Source organism: Mesoplodon mirus (assembly GCF_964341445.2).
Source record: "Mesoplodon mirus genome assembly, chromosome: 18".
NCBI classification, from domain to species: domain Eukaryota; kingdom Metazoa; phylum Chordata; class Mammalia; order Artiodactyla; family Ziphiidae; genus Mesoplodon; species Mesoplodon mirus.
In genome coordinates this window covers 50208041-50235700 of record NC_138994.1, presented here as the reverse complement: position 1 = coordinate 50235700, position 27660 = coordinate 50208041, and the positions used below count along the sequence as shown (strand labels likewise).

Genomic DNA, 27660 nt, shown 5'->3' with positions numbered 1-27660 from the left:
GAAATGCAAACAGGGAAGAAAAGTAGAGCAGAAAGTCAAAGACCAGCGTGGGGGACACAAAGAGGCTCACACAAGTTAGACCTGTATTCCATCTCGCACAGCTGCCCCACGACCTGCCTTGCCAGTTCTCACACTAACCCTTCCTGGATACCACTGTTCACCCTTTTCAAAAATTTGCAATCTGTCAACTAAGAGAAGAGGAGAAAAGGTGGATTTCATACCTCTGTGTCCTTTATAAAACAACAGTCCCTCGTCATTTCAGTTGTCAAAAGGCACCTGACAGCACCAATACGCTTAAGGGATCAACCACGAAAAATGGGCCTCTCAGGTGACTAGTGGGTCCAATGGTAATTACACTTGATCCCTTCTCAGCTTTACAAGATCATGCCCACAATCTAGAAGTGCTGAGAAACACATGACTGGCGTTCACAGGATAAATGCCCTAGGAAGGCATGCACGTTCAGAACACAACCAGGAGACTGTAAAGCGGGGTGGGAGGGAGCATCCTTGGGCATCACTTAGAAGAAAACCTCGATGATGTCAGGGACATCTTCTTTTCAGTTGGCTCAAGAAGACAGACATCAGGGTTGGAATTTTTTTTTTCCACAACGTCAGACACAAAGGACTCTCCAAGTATTCAAAAAGGCATTTAAGTACGCATGAGGCTGAGGACCCGCCTGCTGCAGACACTTCTCCTCTTGAGACAGGCCTCCTGCCCACAACCCTCCCATCTCACAGGCCCGGCCCCTCAAGCCCACCTAGGTGGGCTCCACTTCCCCCCGTTCGTTAGATCTCCACGAGGGCCCACCTAGGATGGCAAACCTTAGACGCCCCCCATTCCAGCACTCCTAGTTTTATGGGGGGCGCCGCCCAGTCCTCCTGACAAGCGAAGGGACAAGGGCGGATGCCCAGTTAGGTCTTCAACAGTCTAGCAGGGCCAGCACGCCCAGGCCTGGGCCCCCACCTTGCAGCACCCTTCACCCCAGCCGGAACCACAGGGCCCTCCCCCTGTATAGGAGCGGTTCTCAGCCTTTTCTTCAGGTGACGTTCATCTGTATGCCACTCCCATGGGTCCACTGATGGGCAGACTGGTCAACCCTAGGTGGGTGCCTGCGGCTCTACCCCTTCCTCCCACTTAAATGACGTTCTAAGGATAGCTTTGAGTGTGACATTCACGTGCTTCCGACTCTTTCCCGAGCACTTGTGGCGACAGCTCTCACAACCAAACAAGACTGGCACAGAACACACAGGAGAGGCCGGGACAGCAGGTTTCAAAAACTCACTTTATTCCAATGTGAAATGAAGACTGACGGTTTAAAAACAAGAAAAAGTTCTTGATCAGCTGTGGGGATGCCTCGCTTGCTAGCTCGCACCCGCTCCCTCTGAAACCAGGCGTTGGGACAGGCCATACCCGGCCGCGGCTCCGTGCAGAGCCACGAGGCGGAGGCCCCAGCCGCAGGACTGCGCCCTCCAGCTCCCAAGGGTGGCCGTCTCCGCCCGCCTGCCAGGGCTCTGACAGCAGGCCCAGAGAAGCGGCATGGGCGGCCGGGCCTGTGGGCCCACCACCTTCTGCAGCCCCCTCCCTTCCACTCCCAGAGCTCCTCTCTGTAGAAGGTGCCTGTGTGTCCTAGGACCAGGTAGGGAGCTAAGCTCCACAAACAAGGGACAGTCACTCCTGTACCTGTGACGTCTCCCCCGGGATCCATGATTCAGTCCGGGTGCCCCCCGACCCCCCTGTGCGTTAGGCAGCTGAGGCTGTTCAACGGGGAGAAGGATACATTCAGACTATACCCCAAGGTTAGCCCCAGCTGGGGTGCGGGGAGTGGGAAGGCAGCACCTCCTGCTGGGGCCCAAGGGCTGACAAGCCGGGGCTGGGCACAGGGGTGTCTGGGGAACCACTGATGCCCAACCCTTTCCCGACCCCGAGCACAGCCGGGCCAGGCCCGGCCCACCCGTGGTTAGTGAAGCTGCTGCGGCCCTCACCCCACCATAAAGTGCTCCCCAACCGTCCAGCCCTGCCACAGAGCTCTGGCTCCCCATCCCAGGACACAGGAAAGCTCCCCTCTTTTCGGCTTCAAACCTGGACTTTCAGCCAGGTCGGGCCCAGGGGTAGTGGCAGCAAAAGCAGCAGCCATAATGTCAAACATACAAATGACCTGAGAAATCTCACCTGCACGTCACCCACCCACTCAGAACCGGCTCGGGGCTATGTACAAGTCAGGAAGGGCGGATCAGAACACTCACGGGCACAGACACGCTCGCGCACACCTGCTTGAGGATGGGGGGCCCGAGGGGGCACCTGTCCACCAGCTGGGAACTGATGCCCACGCACTCCATTCACGTGTCTTCGATTAGGCCTCTGCGTCGTATACTCTTCGAACCAGTGCAAGAACATCTTTCAGAGGGTCAGGCAGGCCAGGCCAGGGTCCCAGGAGGATGCTGGGGGCAGGGTGGGGTTGGAAGCGTGGAGGAAGAGGACTTGCTGCCTCTCCTGATGTGCAGGGCACGCCCCCTTCTCCTGGAGTCTGAATCGCTGGGTAACGGGGCAGCTGGCCAACTGTCCGTCTGTGTCTCCCTTCCTACCCCTGCAAGCTCAGGGAAGGAGGGTCCTTGGCAGCTGGGGGCTGGGAGGCCGCATCCTCTGAGGCCCCTGCTGGCTCTGGCTCAGTAGCCATGGGCTCCTCAGCCTTATCCCTGTTCCCACTGGCCTCCTGGAGCTGGTGCCGCCGCGCCACCTCGGCTTTCAGATTCTCCAAGTCTTTTTGGCTGAGTAGAAGGATGGGGCGAAGGGTGGGTATCAGAGTGGGCCTGGGCCCTCCGTCACCTCACTGGCTCTGCTTAAACTTAGAACAAGATCAGGCTCTGTGCTCTCTGCAGTGAGACACACGTGTGGAACAAGTGCTTCCCTCCCACAAATAGAAAGGCCCCCGAGTGCTGAAAAAGTAAGAACTGCACACACCTGACAGCCTCCAGTTAAGGCCTGTCTCCCACCCAGCCTTCATGCCCAGTTCAAACCCACTGCACCCCGGCCGCTCCTATAGCCAATTACACCCAAAAAAACAGGTGTAGGGTGCAACACAGAGCAGATACGCTGTAAATGCCGTAACACTGAGCTGACCAAACCCATGCCACACACAGGTGGGAGGGAGACGGCGCGAGGGGCTTTCGAAGACGGCACCGTTTGTAAGAGCCACACAGGGACCCTCAGGGCCCGGCTCTAAGGCACATCCCTACACTGGCAGAGCAGGAGTCCAGAGTAGGAATGACGCTGCTCTTTACACACTGACACGAAACGATCGCCAAGATAGATTAAGTGCAGGAGAAAAATATCTATGTGCACAGCTCGCTACAATTTTGCGCCTTGGGGAAAAACGGTTACAGATCTGTTTGTCCAATTATGCAGAGTATTTCTGGAAGGATTCACAAGGAACTCCTTGCCACTGGCTATACTTTTCAATTTTGAGCCATGTCAATGTATCATTCATTTAAAAAACCAAGAAAAAAAATAAAGGCCACCTTCCAAGCGGGGGTGGGGCGCCTCACCTGAGAGGAATGAAGAGGATGCCGTTGATGACGTTCAGCTGCTCCAAGACGCTGGCCATGCTGGGGGCTGTGAACTGAGGGGCGGGAGGGTGAGCCACTGCCTGCGCGCAGCGGGGAGGCCGGGGTGCGGCCCGCCCAGCCCCGCTCGGGGACCCACCTTGAGGGGCGGGATGTTGGCGCTGGAGCCGTTGCGGTAGATCTCGTTCATGGTGCGCTGCAGGGCCACGGCCTGCTGGGTCAGGCACTTGAGGTACTCGGAGCTCTCCTTGGTCTTCTCGTGGTCCTCGCCCAGCTGCAGGGGGCGGGAGAATATCAGGGCTGCCCGCAGCCCCGCCCCTCCCGCCCCTCCCCGCAGCCCCGCCCCTCCCCCGCAGCCCCGCCCCTTCCGCCCCTCCCCGCCCCGCTGTGGCCCACCTGCGTCTTGTAGATGGTGTAGCCTTCCTTCTCGTGCTGCAGGGCTGACCGGAACTCGGCTTTGCTCTCATAGACCCGGGCGACCAGGTGGTGGCTGCAGGCAGGCACGGCGCAGGGGGAGGCGAGGGAGGGACGTGAATGGGCCGGTGGGGATGGATGGGCAGGTGGGGATGGATGGGCGGTGGGCAGGCTACCCCAGAACCCACTCTCTGGGAACTTTCCAAGGGGGAAGGCAAGTCCAGAACTCAGAGAAGAGATGCAAGTTGAGAGACATTTCCTCAGGAGTCAGATGGAGGACTAAGTGCTGGATCCCGTGCCCGCCCTCAATGCAAGCACCTCCCGGGACCCTGTGGCCTGGGGCCTTCCTGTCCCCTAACCCAGCACAGCCTCACCTGAGGGCCACCTTGAGGGACTTGGGCCCGTGGTACTTGGTGCTGACGGCCAGCGCGTTCTCCAGGAAGCGCAGCGACAGGTCGCACTCCATCACTCCGTGCAGCACCAGCCCGATGTTGTTCTGGGGGCAGTCGGGAGGGCCCCGGTCAGCTCCCACTCCCCTGGGCTAGAGGCTAGTCCCGCTGCCCCTCCCCAGTACTCACGTCCAGCAGGGCCATCTCAGGGTGGTCCTCCCCGAACACGAGCAGTGTGAGGTAGCGGGCGCGGTACAGCAGGCTCAGGGCCGTGGACAGCTGGCTGCTGGCGAAGCAGTACAGGGCCAGGTGCATCTGCGGGGGCAGCGGCGTCAGGCCGGGGCAGCCACGGGTCCCACCCACCTTGCAGGCCGTGCCCCCGGTGGCTGCTCACATATTCCTGGATGGTGTTGGGGTGCTCGATGCCCATCACTCGCTCGCTCATCAGCACAGCCTTCTGTTGGTTGCTGAGGGCCTGGGGAGGTGGGGGGCTGTCACCCCTGGGTGGTAACCGCCCCACACCCATTCTGCCTGGCCCACGAGCTGCCACAGCAGCTTGGCCTCTTCACCTTTGGCTGCAATTTCTATTTTTACTTTGCACAAAGGCAGCAGAAGAGTGGCCAAAATCCAGCTGCTGTGACCATGGAAGTCAACAGCCCGCGTTGAGGCTGCTTCACATTTTAAAACACTTGTCTTAATCTATGCCAATACATGCATACAAATCTAAAATTGTGCTAAAAATAAAGTATTCGTAATAAGAAAAGGCAGACACAGGCGAAAGAAAACAAGAGTCCTATGGCTGGAGGGGGGAGTGGGGCACCTACAAGCGCACCTGGCCTAGGAAACAACAGCCTCTCAAGCCCCGGGGCCAACAAGGCAGGTGAACGCCACCAGGTCCCAGGATGGTACAGGCAACAGCACAGACCCCAGGCAGCTTCCCTGGTGCTTACAGGGCTCTAGGTAGTGAGTCAGAATTTACCCTTCCCTCAACCCTGTGAAGGGAGGCCCTGACATCACTCCCACTTTGTCCGCGGGCACGGCAGCTCTCCCCAGGATACAGCTCTTAAGTGGGGGGAGCTGGGGGGGGGGCAGGGGAGGCGGGCCGCCATACAGGCAGAACAAGCACCTCCCCGGGTCTCCACCTGCTCCTCCTGGGGGGGCCCGGAGGTCAGCAGCATCCCGGGCCCCTGGGGTGACAGGGGCTCCAGTCCCACCTGCCGGGACTCCTGCTTCCTGCTGCCGCGGGGGTGAGAACGCAGCCCCAGCTCCCCCATGCCCCCCTCCGCCCCGCTGGTGCCAGACCAGGCCCCGGGCCCCTGCTGAAGGCCCAAAGGGTGCGCGTGGCCCACCTCGGCGTAGTCGCCCATGATGTAGTGGAGGCGGGCGAGGAGGCGCAGGCAGGCGCAGATCTCCACGTGCATGGCTCCGTACACGTTGTTGAACAGGTTCAGGGCCTCGTTGATGAGCTCGCAGCCCTCCTTCAGGAAGCCTGCAGGGCACCCCGGGGGCGGAAGGTCAGGGCCGGCGGGGGGAAGTGGGCGCCCCCCACCCCCGCCCCGCCCCGCGGCTGCACCTGGCACGCACCCTGCTGTACTTTGGCCTGCCCGCTCTGGAAGAAGTGAAAGGCGTCTGAAGCCTTCGGGTTGACGTGTTTGACCACAGGGAAGATGTTGAGCACGTCCTCCTCCGTGAACGCGGGCTTGTGGCGGCTGTCGAAGCTGTACTCCTTCAGCAGGATCTGGGGAGCCAGCCCGGCACCCGCGGGCAGCCTCAGCCCGGGCTCAAACAGCCGGCCCCGCCCCGCCCCGCCCAGTTCCCCCCGTGGCCCCGGGAGCCCTGCAGGACGCTCTGAGCCAGCCCACCTGGATGCCGGTTTTCAGGGAGATCTCCCGCAGCAGCGTGATCTTCTGCAGCCCGTAGGTCTCCACGGCCTGGTCCACGGTCTCACTGGGGAGGAGAGGCGGGTGGGCCCAGGCGGCCCAGCACCCCTATGCCCCCTCCTCCACACCTGCCCCTCCACCCGAGCCCCCGCCCAGCTCCCCTCCCCACTTCCCCAAGCAAGCGGCCCTCCACAGCTCCCTGCTTCCTCCTCCCCGATCCACTGCCAGCGACCACGGAGGACCCGGACGCTGCCCGGGAGCCCAGCGCCCCTGCACCCGTCACGTACCACTCGAGGCTGAAGTCAAAGTAGTTCTTGGCCTCCTGGCAGATGTTCTTCCAAAGCTCCTGGGGGGTCATGACAGCCCAGGCTGTGTTATCCGCTGCCCCTGGTGGCCGGTTTCTCCTCCTCCTGTTCCTCTTCTTGGAGACGAGCTCGTCGGCGGGCAGGTGGGCCACGGGGTTGGGGTAGGAGCTCAGGAAGCAGTTCAGGAAGTGGCTGATGGCAGCCGAGAGCCCCGAGAGCTCGACCCCCTGCAAGGGAGGTTGGACCAGTGTCACCACCCGGGCTCCCCCCGACATCCCCATGACCCGGGCCGGGGAGAGAGCGCAGGACCTGTAAGTACGTCTTGAAGATGTGCTTGGCAGAGCGGGTGATGAGCTCTCCGATGCCGATCTTCTGCAAGGGTGCAGAGGGGAGTCTTGGTCAGGCCCCAGGCCTCCATCCCAGCCCGGCCATCTCACAGCCGCCCTGGGCACCACTCACGTAGATGTGGTCCAGCTGGTCCCGGGCCGGGCTCCGGAGTACCAGGTCCAGCACCTTGCCCAGGTAGCGCATGTTGATGCCGCGCTGACGCATCACCTCGGCCAGCGTGGCCCCGTCCATGGGCAGCACTGCGTGGTCTGCGAAGTCCTTCACCTGCGGGCTGCAGCGCGTCAGGCCCCCCCAGCCCAGGGCCTCTGCCTCCTCCCGCCCTGGGTCTTCCCAAGGGAGCTCACGCTATCCTGAGGCCCTGAGGGAAGCAGGGGACTGAGACCCCAGCTCCCAATCGGGAAGAGGGAAGGAGACAAAGCAGCAGCAAGGATGTGAGATCTTGTCCCCAGCCTTCTGCACAGGCCACCATCACCCCTGTGACTGCTGGGCCCACACGGCGGGGAAGCAGGGATGAGGAAGCCGCACAGGCTCTCCTGTGATTGCAGAGGAAGAAGCAGGGCCACAGCTTCACCCCGCGGCTGTGCTGCGCCTCGCAGGGGCCTGGGGCAGCCAGCACGGCAGGCTCAGCTCAAAGATAGGGGGACCCAGCAATCTCACCACTGGGCACATACCCTGAGAAAACTGTAATTCAAAAAAAGTCATGTACCACAATGTTCACTGAAGCTCTATTTACAATCGCCAGGACATGGAAGCAACCTAAGTGTCCATCGACCGATGAATGAATAAAGAAGATGTGGCACATATATACAATGGAATATTACTCAGCCATAAAAAGAAACAAAACTGAGTTATTTGTAGTGAGGTGGATGGACCTAGAGTCTGTCATACAGAATGAAGTAAGTCAGAAAGAGAAAAACAAATACCGTATGCTAACACATATATATGGAATTGAAAAAAAAAAAGGTTCTGAAGAACCTAGGGGCAGGACAGGAATAAAGACGCAGATGTAGAAAATGGACTTGAGGACACGGGGAGGGGGAAGGGTAAGCTGGGACGAAGTGAGAGAGTGGTATGGACATATATGTACTACCAAATGTAAAATAGCTAGCTAGTGAGAAGCAGCTGCATAGCACAGGGAGATCAGCTCGGAGCTTTGTGACCACCTAGAGGGGTGGGATAGGGAGGGTGGGAGGGAGGAGATATGGGGATATCTGTATACATATAGCTGATTCACTTTGTTATAAAGCAAAAACTAAGACACCATTGTAAGGCAATTATACTCCAATAAAGATGTTAAAAAAAAAAAAAAGATCGGGGGACAGCACGGCACCTAAGCTCAGGGCTGCCTTAGGGGGGGAGCAAGCACCGTGTACATACACAGGGCCTATGTACAAAGCTTGTGTGGGTGAAGATGCCCCCAGCCCCTCTATCAGCCATCCCATCACACAGGGGCTCAGAGGGCCAGACCCCAGCTGCCAGCCTACAAGGGAGGGCACGCAGAGCAGAACCTGATGCCTCCCTTGGCCCCTGTGTGTCAGCGGCCCCATTCTGGGGAAGAGAACTCCACCCTGCCTGCTTTGCAGGTCAGCAGGTCTAAGTCACTCCCGCAAAGGTTCCACAAGCTTCCAGAGTCAGAGATGGATGAGGCCCCAGGGCCTGTAACAGCACCCTCTGGGCAGTCCCTCGTCCCACCCCTGCCCTCACCAAGCCGGGGATCTGGCAGGAGAGCAGGAAGGCAGCAGCATCTTTTAGCAGCTGCTTCTGGTCCCGAACTTCCTCCTGACAAGACTCCGGGAAACGAACCCCTGGGGGAGGGAGAGCAGAGGCGTGAGCCAGGCAGAAGAGAGGCGGGTGGCCAGACAGACGGCAGCCCTCAGGTGGGCGAACAGGCCCACCAGCACTGGGGCCCTAGAGGACCATTCACCTGGCGAGAAGATGTCGGGGTTGAAGCGGACGTCAAAGGCCGTGCTGCTGATGGAGCCCACAGCCTTGCACGCGTTGCGGATCACCTCCCGACTGCGAGGGTCTGCTGTGGAGACACTGCCCATTAGGAGGTAGCCCCACTCCCGCTCCGGTGGGGCAGCAGCCGAGCCTCCCCTGGCCTGGGCTCCCCCGGCAGCCCCGGCAGCCCCACCTGTCCCGTCGTCCGAGGCGATGGTCTCTGCCAGCTCCTTCACCTTGGCCAGGCCACTAGCACTGCTGCCCTCCTCCTCGCTTCCCACCTCGGGTGCTGGGGGGTCTTCAGGCTTGGACTCCGGGGATGCGGGGTCACCGTTTTCCAGTGACGGGGGGGTCTCCATCTTGCTGGCCTTCTGCTGCATCAACTGTAGGGCTGCCAGCTTCATGAAGAGGAGGTACCTAGAGCACAGTGGATGGGGCAGGGAATGGAGGAGGGGTATGTAGAAGCGTGACTGCTCTGGCAGCTTCCTGCTGGCTTCGGGGGACCTGAGCCAGGCCCCAGCTCCTGCCCTGCTGGGGTCGAGGGATGTTGGGGCTGGACACCCTGCCGGCCTGGGGACACATCCCGCCCAGTGTGCAAGCATCCACACACGTGTGCGTGCGCCAGTCCAGCAATACTACCAGGTGGCGGCAGCAGGTCACAGCAAAAATGGGGATCTTCCCAGACAGGGAGAGGACAGCTGGTACGTGGGGGGCTCACACGCAGGCCAGGGCTCTCGAGAGCGCCAGGAACCCCCCTGGCATTCTGACAGGGAGATTATTCTGGGGCATTTGACGGGCTGACCCCTAAGCACGAAACGCCAGCAGCAGGGACCCCAACCCCGCCCCTCCTCCAGGGCCCTGGCACTGGGAGGTTCAAAAACACCTAAGCAGATTTCCACGTGCTCCTTGAGGGAACAGCCCCGCTTCAGTCAGTTGAAAGCCACTGGTCTAGCCACTTGCTAGTTTCTGATCCACATAAAGCTCTTGGATGTCCGTGTTGGGGAGCCTGACGCCACGGTGGGTGGTGCTGGGGCTGGGGCTGGGATGACCAGGGCCAGAGCTAGCTCCTCTTCACTTTCCAAAGCCTCCCCCGTCAAGGATCAGGCCCCAGGACCACCCACCAGAGGATGCAGCTGCTTGCCCTGGCTCCCCACCTGTGCTCCACGAAGGCGTCCACCAGCTCCTGGCGCAGGCAGCAGAGCTTGTGGCGGTGGGCGCGGGGGAAACCAGCGCGGGCGCACTCCTCGGGCAGCACCTCGCCGGGCACGGGCAGGAAGTTGAGGTCAGGGGGGAAGGTGCGCAGCAGGTCAAGGATGTAGTGGCGACCGTCGTTGCCGATGATGCCCTTGCACTCCACGGAGGAGCAGAGCTCCACCTCTTCATCCCGGTCGTTGAGCACCCGGTGCCTCAGGGTCTTGAGGGGCCGGCTCGTGCGTTCCAGCAGCTCCAGGTAACGTGGGTGCGACACCACCGTCTTGCCGAAGTCAATGGAGCCGTAGATGACGCTCTGCTCCTGGTCCCGCTCCAGGATGCCGGGGATGATGGACTGGGCCGTGACACGGTAGCCGCGGTAATCCACCACCACCGTGCCCAGCGTGTACAGCCCCTCCACGTCCACGGCGTTGTATGTGCGCACGCCATTCAGGTCATTGGTGGGCGCCACGTAGGCCGCCACGTCCCCCCCGAAGTCCTTGTAGTGGTCGCGGACATCAAAGCCCAAGCTGAAGAAGATGTTGTTCCAGATGAACATCTGCATCTTGGTCTCCTCGCTGGGGTTGATGGCCATCACATTGCCATCGATGACTGCCATGGCGCCCCGCGTGGCTGCCGCCGTGAAGTCACTGTGTACCTGGGGACCCGAGGTTGGAGGGTAAGAGAGCTGCGGGGTTCATCCCGCCTGGCCAAGCTCGCCCAGGGCTGGTGGAGGTAAGCAGGACAAAGTTTCCTCACATTTGGAAAAGGGCAAGAAACCCCAGTTTTGGGCTCCCCTGGTGGCACAATGGTTAAGAATCCGCCTGTCAATGCAGGGGACATGGGTTCGAGCCCTGGTCTGGGAAGATCCCACATGCTGCGGAGCAACTAAGCCCGCGAGCCACAACTACTGAGCCTGCACTCTAGAGCCCGCGAGCCACAACTACTGAGCCCGTGCGCCACAACTACTGAAGCCCACACGCCTAGAGCCCGTGCTCCACAACAAGAGAAGCCACCGCAACGAGAAGCCTGTGCACCGCAACGAAGAGTAGCCCCCGCTCACCACAACCAGAGAAAAGCCCGTGCGCAGCAACGAAGACCCAACGCAGCCACAAATAAAATAAATAAAATAAAATAAATAAATTTATTTTTTAAAAAAAGAAACCCCAGTTTTGAAAAAATGTAACACTTATACTGCGAGAGAGAGCAGAGCTTAGTGATTAAAAGGGAGAATGAGGATTGGGGTGGGTCTGGGAATCACCAAATACGTGCCAGGTGATCTTGGCTGGATCACCTCTCAGACCTGTTTTCTCATCGATAAAACTGTGACATAAAAGTATCAGCCTTTACAAGGTGTCTGGAAGATTACAGGAGGTAATGCCTACACAGCACCTGGCATAGCCCCTGGCAAAGTGAGCATCCCGGACTTTAGATCTTATTTTTACCATTATCATCTCTAGTAAGATTATGGGAGATTTCAAATAAACTTTTTTCAAAAACACTGCTTTTTCCTCATCTGTCTCAGGAAAAACACTAAGGATATCTCAGCAGGGCACGTGTGTCCAGCTGAGGGCTCCACGTGGGTGTGCTGGGAGGGAAGCTGTCATGGACCTTGCCACTCAGCCCATCCTGGAGGCGTGTCCCCACCGGTTCCAGCCCACAGACGCTAAATCTAAGAGAGGCCAGAAGAAGGAGTTGGGTCGTCTACCAGGAGGCGGAAGGCTGGCAGAACACCCTGGAAGGTCCCTGACGGCCCAGCCCGGCTTCCCTCTTGTTCACAGAAAATGAGCAGGTAGGTGGCAGGCGGGCCTGCGGCCGCTGGTCAAGCCTAAAGGGCCACGGGCACCTTGAATATGGCTCTTTCTCGTAGCAGCCGCTCAGGCAGGTTCTTCCGAGGCAGCTCCCGCGTCGTCTGCAGCTCTTCATTCCAGTCTCGGGTCTACAGCAGGACAGGGAGGGGAACACCGGCTCAACCTGAGCCCCCAGCACCTGCTCGGGGCAGTCCCGTCCCCCACCTCCCCGCAGACAGCCCCCCAAGCACCCAGAACCCAGCCTGGCGCCCACCAGGGGAAGGGAGGGAAGAGCTAAGGGTGGGCCGCCAGGCTACAGGCACCTGTCCTGGAATATGCTCCTCGTAGCCCAGCCGGGAGGTGTAGGCGTCCTCCGCGCGCACGCAGTCCATGGCGTGCTCCGCCTGGGGCGCTGTCCAGCTGTATACCTGGAATGGGGTAGCGATCCTCTCGAACGGGTGGCGCTGGACCCTGTGGTGGGCAGAGGGGAGATGGGGCAGCCCGCTGAGCCCAGAGCCCTGCCCTGGGCCCCTTCTCCAAGGTCCCACTGACTCTGCCGTCTCCCCACCAAGGCCCTGTCCCTGGAGGGTCCGACGGAAGGAAACGGCTGCCTGTCCTAAGGCTGCTAGGCTGACTGCTGCCTAGAAGGGAGCTCTGGGGTGCTGGGGGCACAGCTTAGGGCAGGAGGGCTAGAGTTTAGGCTGTATGGTTCACCCACCCCATGGGACGTGAGATGAGGGACAGATGGGCCAAGGTGCTACCTTTTCTTCTGCAGGGCGGCAAAGTTTTTTTTGAAGGTTGGGCTGATCTGGTTGAGCAGCTCCACCAGGGAATGGCTGAGGAAGCGGGGGCTGGCAGGCTTGGGGTTGAAGTGGTACGCTGTGGACCTGCAGGGAGACGGTGGCCACTGTGCAGGGCACCCCAAGCGGCTGCCCACGGACTCCGAACAGGCTCACACAGGGACTTACTGGTTCAGGTAAAATCCCCGAGTGGATGCCGTGATGCTGACTTGTCGGTCCTCGGCTGTGATCACAAATAGGTACATGAGGTCCCCGTGCATCTTGCGATTCCCGGGGGGTGGGTTCCAGCCGCTCATGGTCAGCACTTTCAGGCACTGCAGGGGCTGCAGGAATGGCCAAGCGTGAGTGGGCCAGGCTTCCTGGTGTGGCGATCCCCTGCCCCAAAAGAGACCTGCTCCCACCTTCCAATCACGGTTCTGGGGCTGCAGAGGACACAACGGCCGCTCCCGGCTCCCTGGAAGGATGTACTCAGGCGGTGTACAGTCGATGGGGTCCATCTCCAAGCCCTTCTTCCGCTTCCCGCTGTCTGAGGGACCCGAGGCTGGTGGTCAGCCCAGGACCATCCAGGGGCCAACTCCCTCCCCAGCTCAGGTGGCCCTGGTCTGTGGGTCTCCAGCCCCGCTTCCCTCCAGGTGGGAAGGCCGGGCCCTTGGCCCCTTCACCAGCCCCTGGCCAACTTGCTCCCAGCCCCTCTGCCCAACCGCCAGCCCCAATGCCTCCCGCACCTCCCAGGTCGCCATCAGTAAAGACACTCAGGAAGGACAAGGAGTTGCAGTCAACCCCGTTGAAGGCATCGGATGGGTCCAGGCTCTTGAGCAGGTCTCGAACGTGGCGCACGTGGATGCGGGCCTCTCGCACCGTGTATGGCTCTGTTGGGAGGGGGATGGGCAGGGCGTTACCAGGGCAACAACCCACCCAGCAGAGAAAAGTCGGCCATGGCACTACCAGGGGTGGTCTTGATTTTCAATTTTAGGCTTTCACTTACAAATTTCCTTATGAACACATAAGCTGGAATTCTCCTTTCAACACATACACCTGCCTGCTGGTGGGCAGGGATCCTTGTTTGCAAAGAACCTTATACCAAAGGGCACAAGAAATGCCTCTGGAAGTGCACACAGAAGCCCCCTGCTCTCTGCCCACGAATGTCTCGGGTGGGCAGCCCGGCACAGCTGCTAGGTCCCCATGGGCTCAGTCCAGTTCTCCCAGGGCAGCCCTGGCCGGGGGTGGCCTGAGGACTTACAGGACCTCAAACTGCAACACTGCTCCCCAACTCATGTTTCATGAAATTTCAATGAGGGCTCTTCTGGGGAAGGACAGAGGTTTCGTCATTAGGTAAATCTGGGCACAGCTGTGTTACATTTTTCCCACATTTGCTCCTTGGCTGACATGCCTAGAAGCGCGGTGCCACCTTTCCCCAGGTAACCTAAGTTCACGTGATTTTTTTTTTCTTTTCTTTTTTTTTTTTTTTACAAACAAACCAGGCTCACCATGCCAGCTGACTGTTCCACACTGGGCCTGACTTCCCTCCTCAAGAGCCGTGAAACCTTAGTTTCCTTAAGAGACTGAACTTTTATCTCTATAAAATTTGAACAGGCTGATTTCAAGCACCTGCCTGGTATTGTTTGTTTTGTTTAAAATCACGACTCTGATATTCAACCCATGAAGTTGGAGGGTGTGCTTGTGACGGCCTGCAAAGCAGACCTGTGCTCCTGTCCTGTCTTCTCCTGCCTCCACAAGTTCAATGCTGCCCTGAGCCTCCACATGCTCATCTGTGACACAGTGACACCACGATACCAGCGGGAGGGGTGGGCTGGGGGTGAGTGCCGCCTGGCCCCGCCTCCTCATGCCCCACCTCGGCGGGCCACACAACTTCCGGACAAACCTTCCACCACGCGTAGCACCGAGCCCTCCTGCAGCCCCTCCACACTGCGCAGCTCTGAGAAGTGGTCCAGCATGTTGCCGTCCAGGTGCAGTGAGAAGCAGGTGCGGTGACATGTGTCTTCACGGTCCATGAGCACTTGGTGGATCTCCTGTACCATCTCCTGGGGGGACACCTGCCAGGGAGAAGGCCCCGACCAACCTGGTGAAAACATACCACTTCCCCAGCCCAAAGGACCTGGGTCCCTAAAGTCAATGCTCCAAATACTGTCTCCCCCTTTTTGGCTTTTATTTTAAATTCCAGGCCCTGCCCATACATACCATGCCCACTTGCACCTGTGTGTGTGTATGTGTGTGCAGGGTATATGCACATGTGCAGGACAGAGCCTTGCCCTGTTACCCGCAAGCTTAAACTATTCCTGCAGACCAAGAGCAGGCCCTGAGTAGAGCAGCAGGAGGTGTAAAAACAAGGAAAAGAAAAGAGCCATCTTGCCTCCTCCCTTGCCAAGTGCCAAGGTCCCCAGGGCAAATGGCTTCCCCCTTCAGGAAGGTGTGCTCTGGGGCTGAAGCCTGTGGCTCCAGAAGACACAAGAGGGCCTCACCTGGTTCCCCAATGAGTAACAGTTTACAAGACCTCTGGGTTGGCTCTGCTCTTGAAGACCACCCACTACCACTCTCCTCTCGGACAGATGGTAAAACTCCAGCCAGAGAACTGACCTACCTGAGGGTGGGGAGCCCTGGGACCCCAACACTACCCAGCCACTACCATACCGATCCCCAAACAGGGCTGGCAGTCCCAGCTGGGATCTGTCCCCTTGCAATGAGGCAACGGCCTGAACCTGGACTCCCATGTCCACCACGTTAGCTGAGTGACCTTGGAAGGCACAGGACCCTCGGTTTCCTGCCTCAACATGGGGCCAGACCAGGCAAAGGCAAAGCTTGGCTTTGCACCCTTATCCTCCCCAACAGGCTCAGGCCCTGGCCCCCAGTACCCCTCTGTCATCTCACCTGGAGGGAGAAGGGCTCGATCCCAGGAGCCAGGATCTTCACAGAAAAGCCCGTGTCCTGAATGACAATGACTTCCTGTCCGGTGGTCTCCTCTCCCGGCTCGGCCTCATCCAGCCCATTTTCCCGGGGCGGGTCGGCAGCCCCCTCCTCCTTTTTCAGGCTCCCCGGGCAGTCCCCATTCAACAGCATGACTGAGGGCAGCTCTGTGGGGGACAAGAAAGGAGCTGAGTCAGATGGGCCTCGCTGGTGAGGTCTGCCTCATCCACCAGGGTGGACACAGCCCTACACAAGGGCATCTGCCTGTCCTCCCAACTCGGCCCTGCCCCAGACTCCGGTCCCACGGCACCCCAGGGCACGCCTGCAGGCTACTGCCCGCTCGCTCGCCTCCACACCCTGGGCCCTCGCTTCCTATCTGCTCCTCAGGCCCCCAGTCTGGCGGCCGTGTGAATAGGCCACCCAGACCACTCTCCCCAGAGTCACCAATGCCACCCTAAGGGCCAAACCTGAGGGTCTGCTCGGCTCCCCCTCCCCCGACCGCTCACTTCCTCCTCTTCCCTGATGGACACTGATGCTCTGATTCTCCCCTCTCCAGCTTGACCTCCTCCTGGCAGTCAAGCTGTGGGTGTCCTGGGCCCCAGCCTCTCCTCATTCCCATCTCACCCTTGCCCGTGACTGCAAATGCCCTCCCGTCTCCCAGCTCACGTGACCAGTCCAGGCCTCGCTCCAGTTTTTCAACATGTGGCCATCCCTTAGGCCTCACCAGACTCATCTTGTCAGCATGGAATTTATCTTCCTCCACAAACCAGCCCCTGCTCTGCGAATGCCCGCCCCCCATCCCTATCTAGTCACCCAACCGAATCTCCAAACTGGTCACAGGACTGCTGCAGGCCATTTCCCCTATTTCAAGAATACCACTTGTTGTACACCTGAAATTAACATAACATTGTAAATCAACTGTTCTTCAATTAAAAAAAAATTAGAACATGCACTACAGTCCTAATTATGTGTGTATATGTACATTTGAATCTATTCCAGTAGAAAGACTAAAAGACTCAGAATTCAGTGGCTTTCCTTAAATAACAGGATTAAAAGTGATATAATCCTTTCCTTATAAAGTCTGTACTTTCCAGGTGTTTACAATAAGCTTGTATTATTGTATGACAATTGTTAAACCAGTGTTTATTTTAGGGTATGATTTAGAAAAAAATGTATCAGGAGCTTTTTGAGAAAACTAGGGCATTGAAACTGTAGTGAGCAAATTCTTATACCAACTTTTGTGAACTGTTCATGTTTTATATCCAAAGTGATCTTCATTTCCATGGTGTGACCATATCCTTAGATGAGTAGCTAAATGTGATCCAAAGACAACACTTGTACTTCTACATATGAAATTCTGGTAAATACAGATGACTCCTTTTTTTTTTTTTTTTTGGCGGTACACGGGCCTCTCACTGTTGTGGCCTCTCCCGTTGCGGAGCACAGGCTCCGGATGCGCAGGCTCAGCGGCCATGGCTCACAGGCCCAGCCGCTCCGTGGCATGTGGGATCTTCCCGGCCCGGGGCACGAACCCGTGTCCCCTGCATCGGCAGGCGGACTCTCCACCACTGCACCACCAGGGAAGCCCCAGATAACTCCTTTTTTAAATAAAGTGCTTTTTAAGTCGTTATTAAAGGTGACCATAGTAAAAAAGAAAATATTGCAATTAATGGTAAATCTGCATAATTAATGGTTAATAGGAATAAGTGAAAATCCATAGAATCAAATAAATATAGCCTTTTTTCCTCTTCCAAAAAAAAAAAAAAAAAGGTACCACTCAGAACCTTCTAATACTCTCCACTGCTCTACTGCTCACAGCAACCGAACATCTTAGGCCTAAAGTCCACCTCAGCCCCTGCCAGTTCTCCCTATCAAGGTGCAGCTACACCAAACTACTCAGAAGCCTAAGAACAAGCCACACATTTTCTCTCCTACCTGTGCTTTTGTTTATGCTGCCCCCCATATACCATTCCATCGGGCGGACTCCTACTCATCCGTCAAGGCCTAGGTGAAATAAACTCTCTTCTCTGAAGCCTGACCAATGACCCCTGGCAGCAGTGTCATGCTGCACTCGGGGGGCTGTTCACACCAGCAGCTCTATCTTCCTCCTCCTGTCTTGCCTGCACTCAACAGAAAGACACTGAACTAATGAATTAATTACTGTAAAAGCCCCGCACTTGTGACCAGCAACCGACTCACGTGTTGTGGGGAGGAAGAGCAGGTGACAAAAGCTTCCATTTCTCCGCAGGCACTAAGGAGAACAGAGGAGAGCCCTTCCCGCCCTGCCCCGCTGGGGGAGAGGAGGATGTCCTCGCAGAAACCCTCCAGCGAAACACAGGCCTGCCTGGAGCCCCACTGGCCCATGGGGCCTTCCGGCCCAGGGCCTGCCTGGCAGCCAGACTGGCCCCTTGCTTATCCGAGAGCTCCAGCCAGGTCAGCTCAGCCAGCTCTGCTCTGGACCCCAACCCATCTAGACTCCACCTCCTCTTCCCTACCCAGCTGTGAGGAGTGGGGACGGGGTGCACCTCTCCAGAGCTGTGTGGGCTCTACCCAGACCTACCAGAAACATGGAGCAGGGGCCTCGGGAAATGTATAAAAGTCCAGATAAGCCTGACACACAAGGGCACACGGAGGGGACCGGGAACGGGACGTGGAGAGAAGCCACTCCCTCTTCCCGCGTCCCCTCAACTGAGTGATAAACAAAACGGCCAGGAGTTCAGATACGGTCCCCTCCTCCTTCCCCCAAATAAGGGTGTCTGAGGCCCAGAAGTTCAGTGCCTTGCCCAAGGTCAAGAGCGGACCCTAGATTCCCCCCGGAGAGCCCCCCTACCACATGGCTGCACTGCCCTCAGTCCTGGCCCACGGTGGGCCTTCAGTAGCTGTCGCCACCTCCGTCCTCAGCACACCACTCCTAACCTGAAGGTAAACTCCCAACAACCACAAGGACGCACAAGGACCTCTCCTTCAAGTGAGCCCACAGCCCTAGGCGGGGCGACCCCAAGCCCCTGGAAACTGAGCAGCCGGCCCCAAAGGGAGAACCTGGCTGACTCTGTGACACAGCAGACAGGGACAGGAGGGCGGGAGAAGGGTGGTGGCTGGTCAGTTTTCAAAATGCAGCAAGAGGGGTGACAGCTATGAGGCGGCCTTCCCCCAGCTGAGGCCTTGAGAAAGGCTTTGCTGGCTGACCAGCCCTCAGGATGAGGGGAGCCCTGCCCAATACAGAACAGCAGCTTTGAGGTCTCTGAGACCCCAAAAGTGGGAAACCAGAGACCTGGACCCAGAGAGGTGGCCTGTGCTCCCTGAGTCTGGGCCAGGAGGACAGAGAGGAGGGCAAGGGTGGCCACAGCTCCCACTCCCCACCCTGCCTCAGGGAGCCTGCCCAGAAGGCACCTCTGCTCCAGGTTCCCACCCCAGGGGGCACCCAATCTCCTATCAGATTTCAAAGGAATGTGGCTGGTTCCCAGGGGCCTCCACTCCCCTAAGGCCAGCCGGCCCTGCCCCTCCTCTTTCCTGCAAAGCACCCTCAAGGTCTCCCTACAGCGGGATCAAGGCCCAGTGGCCTCCCCACCAGAGGCCAGCCACTTGGCTCCCTGTCCCCACAGCCCACCTGGTGTGGTCAGCGGCTGCCCTCGCCCACCTTCTGGAGTCACAGGACCTCCGTGGCAGCGAGTCAGCCAGCTCTCCAGCTCAGGCCCGGCACTGCCTGGGTGCCTCGTTCCGGCCTCTGCCTCTACCCTTGCCGCCATGCAGCTGGCCGGCCCAGGGCTGGAGATCCGGCTGGCTTCGGGTTTCAGTGGGGCCAGGCCTGCTGGGGCGGCCCTGGGAAGGGCACACTCCCCCTGCCTCGCATCCTGCTCAAGGTCGGCCAGAAGGACGGCCGTGGGCCAGGAGGCCCTGGTGGCTCCAGGACCCCAACTGGAGCTGCCACCAGTGCTCAGGCCCACCTCCCTGTACCCCCCAAAAGAGGGTCCCTGCTGGTGAAGCAGTCAGCGGGGCAGGAGAACCCAGCGTCTGGGGTACCTGGGCCCCTCAGGATTGAGGGCCCTGGGGACTGGCTGGCAGGGATAGAGCCCAGCAAGGGGGTCCTCTCCTCGGCCCCAACCCCAGTGGGGTGGGGCAGGACCGCTTCAGCCAGCTGCCGGCAACAGCTGGCACAGACTCGGGCCCAGGCCACGAGGTGGCCGCCCCCCTGTCCACCGGATGCACTGAGCACCCTGCCCACCTCCTGGGTCAAGTGGCTGGCTGGGGCCTCTGGCTCGTGCTGCCCCCTGCAGGTGACCTGGCAGCTCTCCCCTTCCTGAGAGTCACTAGCTCTGGTGGGAACCCTAACCCCAGACGCCCAGAGGACAACTGCACCCGTGCCCCAGGCCTCCAGCTCCACCAAGAAGCTGGCAGGCTCCGACTTCCCTCCCCAGCAGCCCCTGCGCCTGCCAGGAGAAAACCAAGTCTCTCCCCTGGGGAAAACAGAGCTGGCAGCAAGAGACCAAAGGCCGCGCGGCTGTGGAGAAGAAACATGCCCAGCCTTGCCAGGGCGCCTTCCCAGGGCCTCTGACTTGTTGCCAGGGCCCAGGCGGGACTGCTCCGGCATCCATACTAACCAGGGTAGGGGTGGGTAGCCAGGCTCCCTTCAGGCCCCCTCCCCGCCCGTCTAGTCCCTTCCAGGCAGCCCTGAAGGGCTGGCACCCAGCAGGCCCTCGGCTCCCAGCACCCTCCACCAAGGGTTCTGGCTTGCACACACTCACCGGATGGCACAAAGGGCCAGGCCCCAGCAGAGCCCCTCTTCTTCCGCCACCCTCCCCAGACACACCCCAGCCCTGTGGAGAAGGGGGGCGGGCAGAGCAGCCTGGCAGTGACCCCTGCGTAGCTGCTACAACCACCCCCACCCTGGTTACCACAGAGCCAATGCTTACTCTAGGCCCAGCCCGTAGCAGGTCCCTCCATCAGCTCGACCAGCCCATCTCACTTGAGGAAACTGTGGCTCCAGAAGCTTAGTAACCAAGCTGCCCAAGGTCGCAGAGGCAACAGGCAGCCAAGCCAGGTCAAGAAAAAAACCAGATTTGTCAGACAACCAAGCCCAGGCCTGAGTGCCAGCCCCCAGGCTGCAGCGCCCACCAGGTAAACAGTACCCCCTTCCTCTACACCCCTGCTTCTTACCCCAGGGGGCACCCCTGAGGATCTGGGCTTTAGGGAAGGAGCAAGGTGATCCTCTGCAGAATGGGAAGGGGTTGCCCAAACAGCATGGCATACCCTCCCGCCCCCCAAGTCTTCACTGGCCAGACCAGAATGAAGAGATAAAGCACAGCCCTGGCCTGGCCTGGGAGAACGCGGACCCAATGGGCAGCTGAAAGGAGTTAGAAAAGAAACGTAAGCCATCCCAGGTGGCCCCTGTGTGCGTTTCCCAGCCTGGCATGGCCTCACTCAGTAGACTGTGCCAGGGCCAGGCCCCGCCCTAGCCGAAACCTCACAGGGTGAGGCTCCTGCAGGAAGTTAGGCCTCAGAAGGCATATCACCCTATCCCAGAAATCTGGGGCTTCAAGGAAAGGGGTGGGGGCAGGCAGCCTAAGGAAGATCCCAAGGAGGCAGGCATCTGTTTGCCTCCTTCCCATCTCCACCCAGGCCAGAAGCAGGTCTGCAGGGTCTGGGGAGAGTCCAGTGTTCCCTGAGCTGCTCTGCTCAGACCTACCCAAAAGAAGAGCTCTGGGGTCCTGTCCAGGAGCTCCCCTAAGCCCCCAAGCTCCTCTCCTGTCTGCCAGCCCCCTTCCCCTCCGCTCTGGGCCTCAACTCCAAGGAGCCCTCCCCTAGGCAGAAGGAACTCGACACACCACCATGAACTTGAAAAACCTGCTGTTCTCTTAACCCCTAAAAGTAGCTTTTTTCCCAACAAGGCAACTGACCGTTGGTTCCCCCACAAAAGGCCTTGATCACCTCCTCAAGGGGACTAAAGAGTCTTCCAGAGCTGGGTTCTGAGGTCAGAAGCCTGGGTGAGGGCCTGTTGGGGGTCTCCATTAAGGCCTCCTCCTCCTTTGAATAGATTCAGACTGGCTATAATTCAAGTCCTAGCTCTATACAAGCTTCCCAGAGGCTTAGGGAGCCAATGTTCCACTTGCTAGTATGCTTCCAGTTTCCCCAAAATGAACAGCTGTACCCTCCCCTGACCCAGGTTGCCCCAGACAGACCCCCTCAAAGAAATTCTCCAACACTCTCCCCTCTCCTCAGTCCCTACGTTCTCAGCATATGATCCCAGCCAACATGCCTCTCCCAGCTTCCTCTGGGACAGGACAGGGCAGCCTTGGCAATCTGGCTGTGAGCTGGAAATCCAAATGCTGAATTGCTGTGTGACCTTGGGCAAGTCGCTTCATCTCTTCAGGTCTCTTTGCTGGAGGGGAAATCAGCCTCCTCTTATATAGCCTGCTCCACCGATTCAGAGCCTCATCAGGGTGAAGCCTGGCAGGTTGGAGTCATCAGCATTTGTCATTCTGCCCAAACCTTGGCCTTCTCTAGGCAATCAGCAAAGCTGCCACAGTACCTATCCCCCACCATCAGCTAACCTGGCTGTGATCAGTTACAGGGTCAGAGAGCCCACCTAACACTGTTCCCGTCCTGACTCACCCAAGCTGGGAAGGGAGATGAAGATGACAAGTCCCTTTTGAGGAGAGTTATGGGGAGTGGGAGGCACGGGTAGTTCTGCACTCCCACTGTCACCCAGGGCAGAGAGGGACACAGCCCAGCCCTGGGGCTCTGAGGAAGATTTGGAGATGACAACCCAAGGGCTGGGAAGGGGCTTCCAACCTCAAGGCTGTAGTCAAAGATGTGATGGAAGAAACACAGGGAACAGAGGAGGCCCAGGAGAGAGGCAGGCCCCACCTGAGAAAAACTGCAGCCACTCCCAAAGCCAATGCCACACAGCCCCACGGGGGAGAGCTGGGAGCTTGACTCCATGCTGATGACCTTTGCCTTAAAAACAGCAACTCTGGGCTGACCCACTTTTCGCAATAAGGCGGGTTAATGATCAAGTTCTGGCACTCCTGCCAAGGAGTCTGGCTTTGCCCCCATACACAGGCAGACCCCCAGGTCTGCCTGCCAGGCCGACATCTATCAGGACGGAAATCAGACCCTGCAGACCTGGGAACGAACCCTGCAGGCCTTGCCTCTGGGAACGAACCACAGAAACCCCCTCACGAAACACACACCCCAACTTGCACTCTTCCCACAGACCAAGCCTGAGAAGTCCCAAGCTGAGTCTAACTCGCAAGCCTGCAGCCCTGTGCACAGGGAATGCTTGGGATCCTGACGCGAAGGGGGTGCTTGACGGAGCAAGTGTCAAGTGACCCCAGTCCGGAGAGTTCCCCATGCCCGGGGGCGTAGGGGGTGGGGCCGCCGCGTCCGTCCGTCTGCGGAGCCGGCACACCCCGAAACTGCATGCGCGTGCACGTCTCCCCGCGATCTGGCACGCGTGTGTTAGCCGCCGCTGCCCGCCCCGGGACCCCACGTGTGAAGCCCGGGCCGCAGGCGGGGGCGACAGTGAAGGTGACCTTCAGGGCGGGGGCGCCCGGTGGAGGGCTCGGCGAGATGCAACCCAGCCAGGCGCGGAGGGAAGGCGGCGGTCCCCGCGCAACCCCGAACCCCCCCGCCCACTCGGCCCGATTCAGCCTCCCGCCCTGCTGCCCCCCGACCCCGGCCCCGCTCACCCGCCGCGCCCGGCCGCCCCTTGCCACCGCCCTGCGAGCTGGGCTCCCGGGCGCTGTCCGCCGGGGCGGCCGCCGGCAACTCGTCCGTTTTGATGACCATGGCGGCGGGAGCGGGCGTCCGCCTCGGCTGTCCGCGCCGCCCGCCGCGCCACTAACCCAAGTGCCCTGCGCGCCGCTGCAGCTGCGGGAAGGACGGAGTCACCGGCCCACGTGGTGCGCGCTATGGCCTTTGACCCCACCGCCGCTCCCTTGCCCCGCCCTCGCGCTCGGCCCGGCCCACGAGGGCCGGCGAGGGACAAAATACGCCACGCCTCGTTCGCTGTGTACCAACGTGGTGACTTTCTCGAACGCCTTAAAGGGAACGTACCCTGGCTCTGGCTAGAGAAAGGCTTTGGGCCCCCTCGAGGGGCGGAGCTACGGAGAGGAGTCCTTGCGGTTCGCTGACCGTCGGGCGGGCAACTTGACCTTGGGTGGAGACTCGTCTGGACTACTATTGCTTTCAGTGCCCTCCCCCAATGGCTTCCTATTGCAGATATGCCAAATGACCACGCGGTGTCTAATCTGAGGTGTTAATATTACCCTCAGCGCCGTGCTCACCGAGCTTGCCGTCCCCGAAGGGGTGGAGCGGGGGTGCGTCTGGCTTCTTGAGGAGCGGGTGGAGGGTAGCCTAGGGCATGGTCACAAGAGGCAGGGGTGGCGGGTGGCTAATAGGGATGAAGTGCCAGAGATGGGCCCACCAAACTTTGTCCTGAGCCACAACGGGCTCCCCTCTGCCAGCGGCCTCGACACCCCCCACCAGATGAGTCCTCACATCCGCGCTGGCACATTATCCCCATTTTTGAGTGGAGGAAGCTAAGATCAAGGTCACACAGAGAGCAAGACTTTAGCTAGACCAGGCTAAATCCACAGCCTGGACACTTTACAGTAGTTCATGTTTTCAGATGTTTGGGGCCTGGTGGGGACTGAGAAGTGAAGTCAGAGAATGCTGCCCAGCTGACATTTTACCAGGTCTTGCCAGTGAGCTGAAGTTCTCCAAGCCGAGAGGGTGAGACGGTCTTCCTTGCACAGGCCCAGGAAGCCATTGGGAAGCACTTAAGGCATATTCCAGGAACTAATAGAAATTGGGAAGCTGAAGCTTCAGAGGTTGGCTGAGGTGGGCCTAGTGCCTCATAAAAATTGCAGAGGAAAATGGACTTTGTCCTGGAGCACCAGTGATGGGAAGGGGAGCCAGTGAAAGGCTTTAAGCACTTAAGCAGGAGGAAGGGAGGTGAGAAATGCTTTGGTTGCTGTGTGTAGGATAAGGGGACTGAGCTAGACCAGGGGGAGATGAGTTTGGACTATTGCACAAGAAGGCTGGAAATAAAAACAAGACCTGACTACAGCCCACCACATGGAAGGTGGGCAGTCAGGTGGTACATGAACCTAACACGGAGTTGGACTGGAAATCTGCATCCTGCAACCTCTACCTTGTCTCTTCTCGTAACCTTGAGCAAATCACTTGACTATCACGCCTCTGAATCTCAGGAGCTTCCTCTGTCAAATAAAAACATCCATCTGGGGCTTCCCAGGTGGCGCAGTGGTTGAGAGTCCGCCTGCCGATGCAGGGGACACGGGTTCGTGCCCCGGTCCGGGAAGATCCCACATGACGCGGAGCGGCTGGGTCCGTGAGCCATGGCCGCTGAGCCTGCGCGTCCGGAGCCTGTGCACCGCAACGGGAGAGGCCACAACAGTGAGAGGTCCGCATACCGCAAAACAAACAAACAAACAAACAAAAAAAACCCCACAAAAACATCCATCTGTCTGGCCTCTTACCTGTTGGGAGGAGATAGTGGTCATCAAAGCACTTTAGATAGTGTAAAATACTTCACTCTGTCTTTCAAGCAAAGCTTGCAGGAGCTCAGTACTGCAGGAAGATCAGAGATGAACCAGACCCAGTCCCTGCCAGGAGAAGTTTCATTCTGGTGGGTGAAGAGAGATGCACACAGCAATCTCATGTCTAAGGCTGCAGAATAAAAGCCTTTAAAGAAGCTGTTCTGAGTGTGCAGGGGAGGCAGTCAGGGAGGGCTTCTGGGAAGAAGCTCCTCTGAAGCTCTGAAGGATAAGAAGGATTTTAATGAGCAAGACAGAGGAATCATATGGGAAGACACAGAAAGAGGGACCCTGGGAATTTATTCACTCGTTTATTTTTTTTAAAACCTTTTAATTTTATTTAGAACTTTGAATACATTCACTGGTTCAAATTTCAAAAAGCATAAAAGGGTATACAGTGAAATCTGTCACCTGCCCCCAGCCATCTGGTTTTCCTTCCCAGACCACCAGGATTACCTGTTCTTTTATATTCTTCTAGAGATATTCTTTGCATATAAGAGTGTGTATGCGTGTGTGTGTGTGTGTGTGTATTTCCCTTTAGTTACACAAATGGTAATATACTGTACCTGCTATTCTTTACCCTGATTATTTTACTTATTATATTCTGGAGATATCAGTACACAAAGAGCTTTCTCATTCCATTTTATGGCTGGATAATATCCCAGTGTGTAGATGTACCATAATTCTTTTAACCAGTCTCCCAAATGAAACTTAAGGAATTTGGAGAACTGTACCTAGTCCAGTGTAGCTGAAGTTGGAAGCCCCCTCCATGTTGGTAACACTGCTCATAACCAAAAGCATAGCCCTGTTTTTTGTTTTGTTTTGTTTTTTTGTGGTACACGGGCCTCTCACTGTTGTGGCCTCTCCCATTGCGGAGCACAGGCTCCAGATGTGCAGGCTCAGTGGCCATGGCTCACGGGCCCAGCTGCTCCGCGGCATGTGGGATCTTCCCGGATCGGGGCACAAACCTGTGTCCCCTGCATTGGCAGGCGGACTCCCAACCACTGCGCCACCAGGGAAGCCCCGTAGCCCTGTTTTAACACTGTGAGCAGCAAGCCTGGGGATAGGGAAACAGATACACAGAAAAAGCATCATCCTCTGACCACTTTCTCTATTGTCTGGTGGTCCAATCACATATTAAGCAGACTATTTCTTACTTTCAAGCTGCTTCCACCAATGTCTTTTCACCATAGTCTTAACAACAACTGCTCCCATCACTTTCCCCAACTATTTCCACCATTGCCTATACATTGTGCTATGGTTAGGGTGACCATGTGATGTATCATGCAAACCAGGACACTTTGGGAGTGAAAGTGGACACTATTAATAATGACCTTGGGACAACAGGCATAAACCAACACTGTCTTGGCCAAACTAGGATGTCTGGTTCTCAGGTGAGGAGTCCAGCTGCTAGACCAGGGGACTTCTTGAAGGCAACGACCATACCTTATTTATCTGGGTATCCCCAGCATCTCCCCAGAGCCTGATGCATAGTAGGTGCTTAACGCACAGTGGTTGGTTGAATGGAGGTCCCGGGTATAGGCAGAGCCAAGCAGTCCCTTAGAGGTCTCCACAGGGTTTCACCAGATACTTATAATATCTGGGCTTTCTGAGCAAATATTCCTTTTATGTACTGTATGCTTTGACCTTTGTATACAGAGCTTCAGATCATTTCCATGATGCCTAGCTGAGACCCACCAGGCTGAGCCCTGGAGAGGCACCAGCCTATACCTTGCCCTGGCCTTACTCCTATGTCCTCCTTATGATCAAGGTCTGCGAATGCCTACTGATAAGTAAGGAAGGGTGCTAATGACCAGTCTGTCCAGGGGCCTAGTGACTAAGCAGTCCCAGCAGCCTTCGAACCTGCAACATGGCTTCTGTGGATCCTCTTCCCATTTCCTTAGCAGGCTCCTGTTACACAGTCCCCATCCTCAGGGCTGCCTGCCTGGGTGGTGCTCCCCATCTTTATGGCCTCTGGGTACAGATGCTAAGTGAATACAAAGGGAGGTTTATCGAGGCTGAGACCTACCCTACATAATTCGTCTGCTTAAAGCCTCCCATCTCCCTAATTATTGTTATGATGGATGCACCCATTCAGCTGGGCATTCCTATTTCCCCCCACCCCGTCATTTTCAGAGTTCCCAAGGGGTTGGAGAGGTGAGCTGGGACCCAAACCCCTCGGATTGCAGGAAGGAATCCCATACCCCGATTGGCCTGACTCCAGGAACCCATGAGAGAGGAAGTGCTCCACCTCCCTCAACCCAAACCTGTGTGGGCAGAATTGCCAGGACGGGTGACAGTTAGCAAGACTCCCTGGGCCTCAGTCTCCTGATCTAAAAAATGAAAGGATTGAAAAAAATGATCTGAGTTAGGTGGTGCTGACACTGCACATCTCTGCTCTGTACTGTGACTCTGGGCTCAGCCTAGAACCCACAGGGTCTCCGGGGGGACCCTAAGGCCAATCCCTCTCCCCCTTCCTCTTCTCTCCTTTTTCTCTACTTGAAATGGGATCCCAGAGTCCTGGGTAGATGTTTACCCAGGGCTGGGCCTTCCCTTCCTCAG

General features: G+C 58.0%; 1 protein-coding gene and 1 pseudogene across 5 annotated transcripts; both read right to left on the bottom strand.

Annotated features, from left to right (window-relative positions):
- Positions 1-1269: 1269 nt before the first annotated feature.
- Positions 1270-23436, bottom strand: LOC309793675 (clustered mitochondria protein homolog). Of its 4 annotated transcripts, none has more exons than XM_082604359.1 (26): positions 23230-23436; positions 15506-15708; positions 14502-14673; positions 13345-13488; positions 13021-13145; positions 12788-12942; positions 12581-12706; positions 12143-12290; positions 11876-11968; positions 9993-10687; positions 9032-9255; positions 8822-8926; positions 8602-8702; positions 7009-7161; positions 6859-6921; positions 6532-6776; positions 6227-6311; positions 5949-6102; positions 5714-5853; positions 4759-4839; positions 4554-4679; positions 4350-4471; positions 3958-4051; positions 3701-3835; positions 3544-3617; positions 1270-2766 (listed from the first exon to the last, which is right to left on the bottom strand). In XM_082604359.1, the coding sequence occupies exons 1-26, from the start codon at positions 23327-23329 to the stop codon at positions 2580-2582; spliced, it is 4050 nt and encodes a 1349-aa protein (XP_082460485.1). In that variant the 5' UTR covers positions 23330-23436; the 3' UTR covers positions 1270-2579. The 4 variants fall into 4 exon arrangements, with proteins under 4 accessions (XP_082460485.1, XP_082460486.1, XP_082460487.1 ...); XM_082604360.1 differs by having other exon boundaries at positions 8822-8923; XM_082604362.1 differs by having other exon boundaries at positions 2759-2843.
- LOC309793676 lies at positions 18725-20216 on the bottom strand (annotated as a pseudogene). Its single transcript has one exon. The product of its transcript is annotated as an uncharacterized misc_RNA (transcript).
- Positions 23437-27660: the final 4224 nt, after the last annotated feature.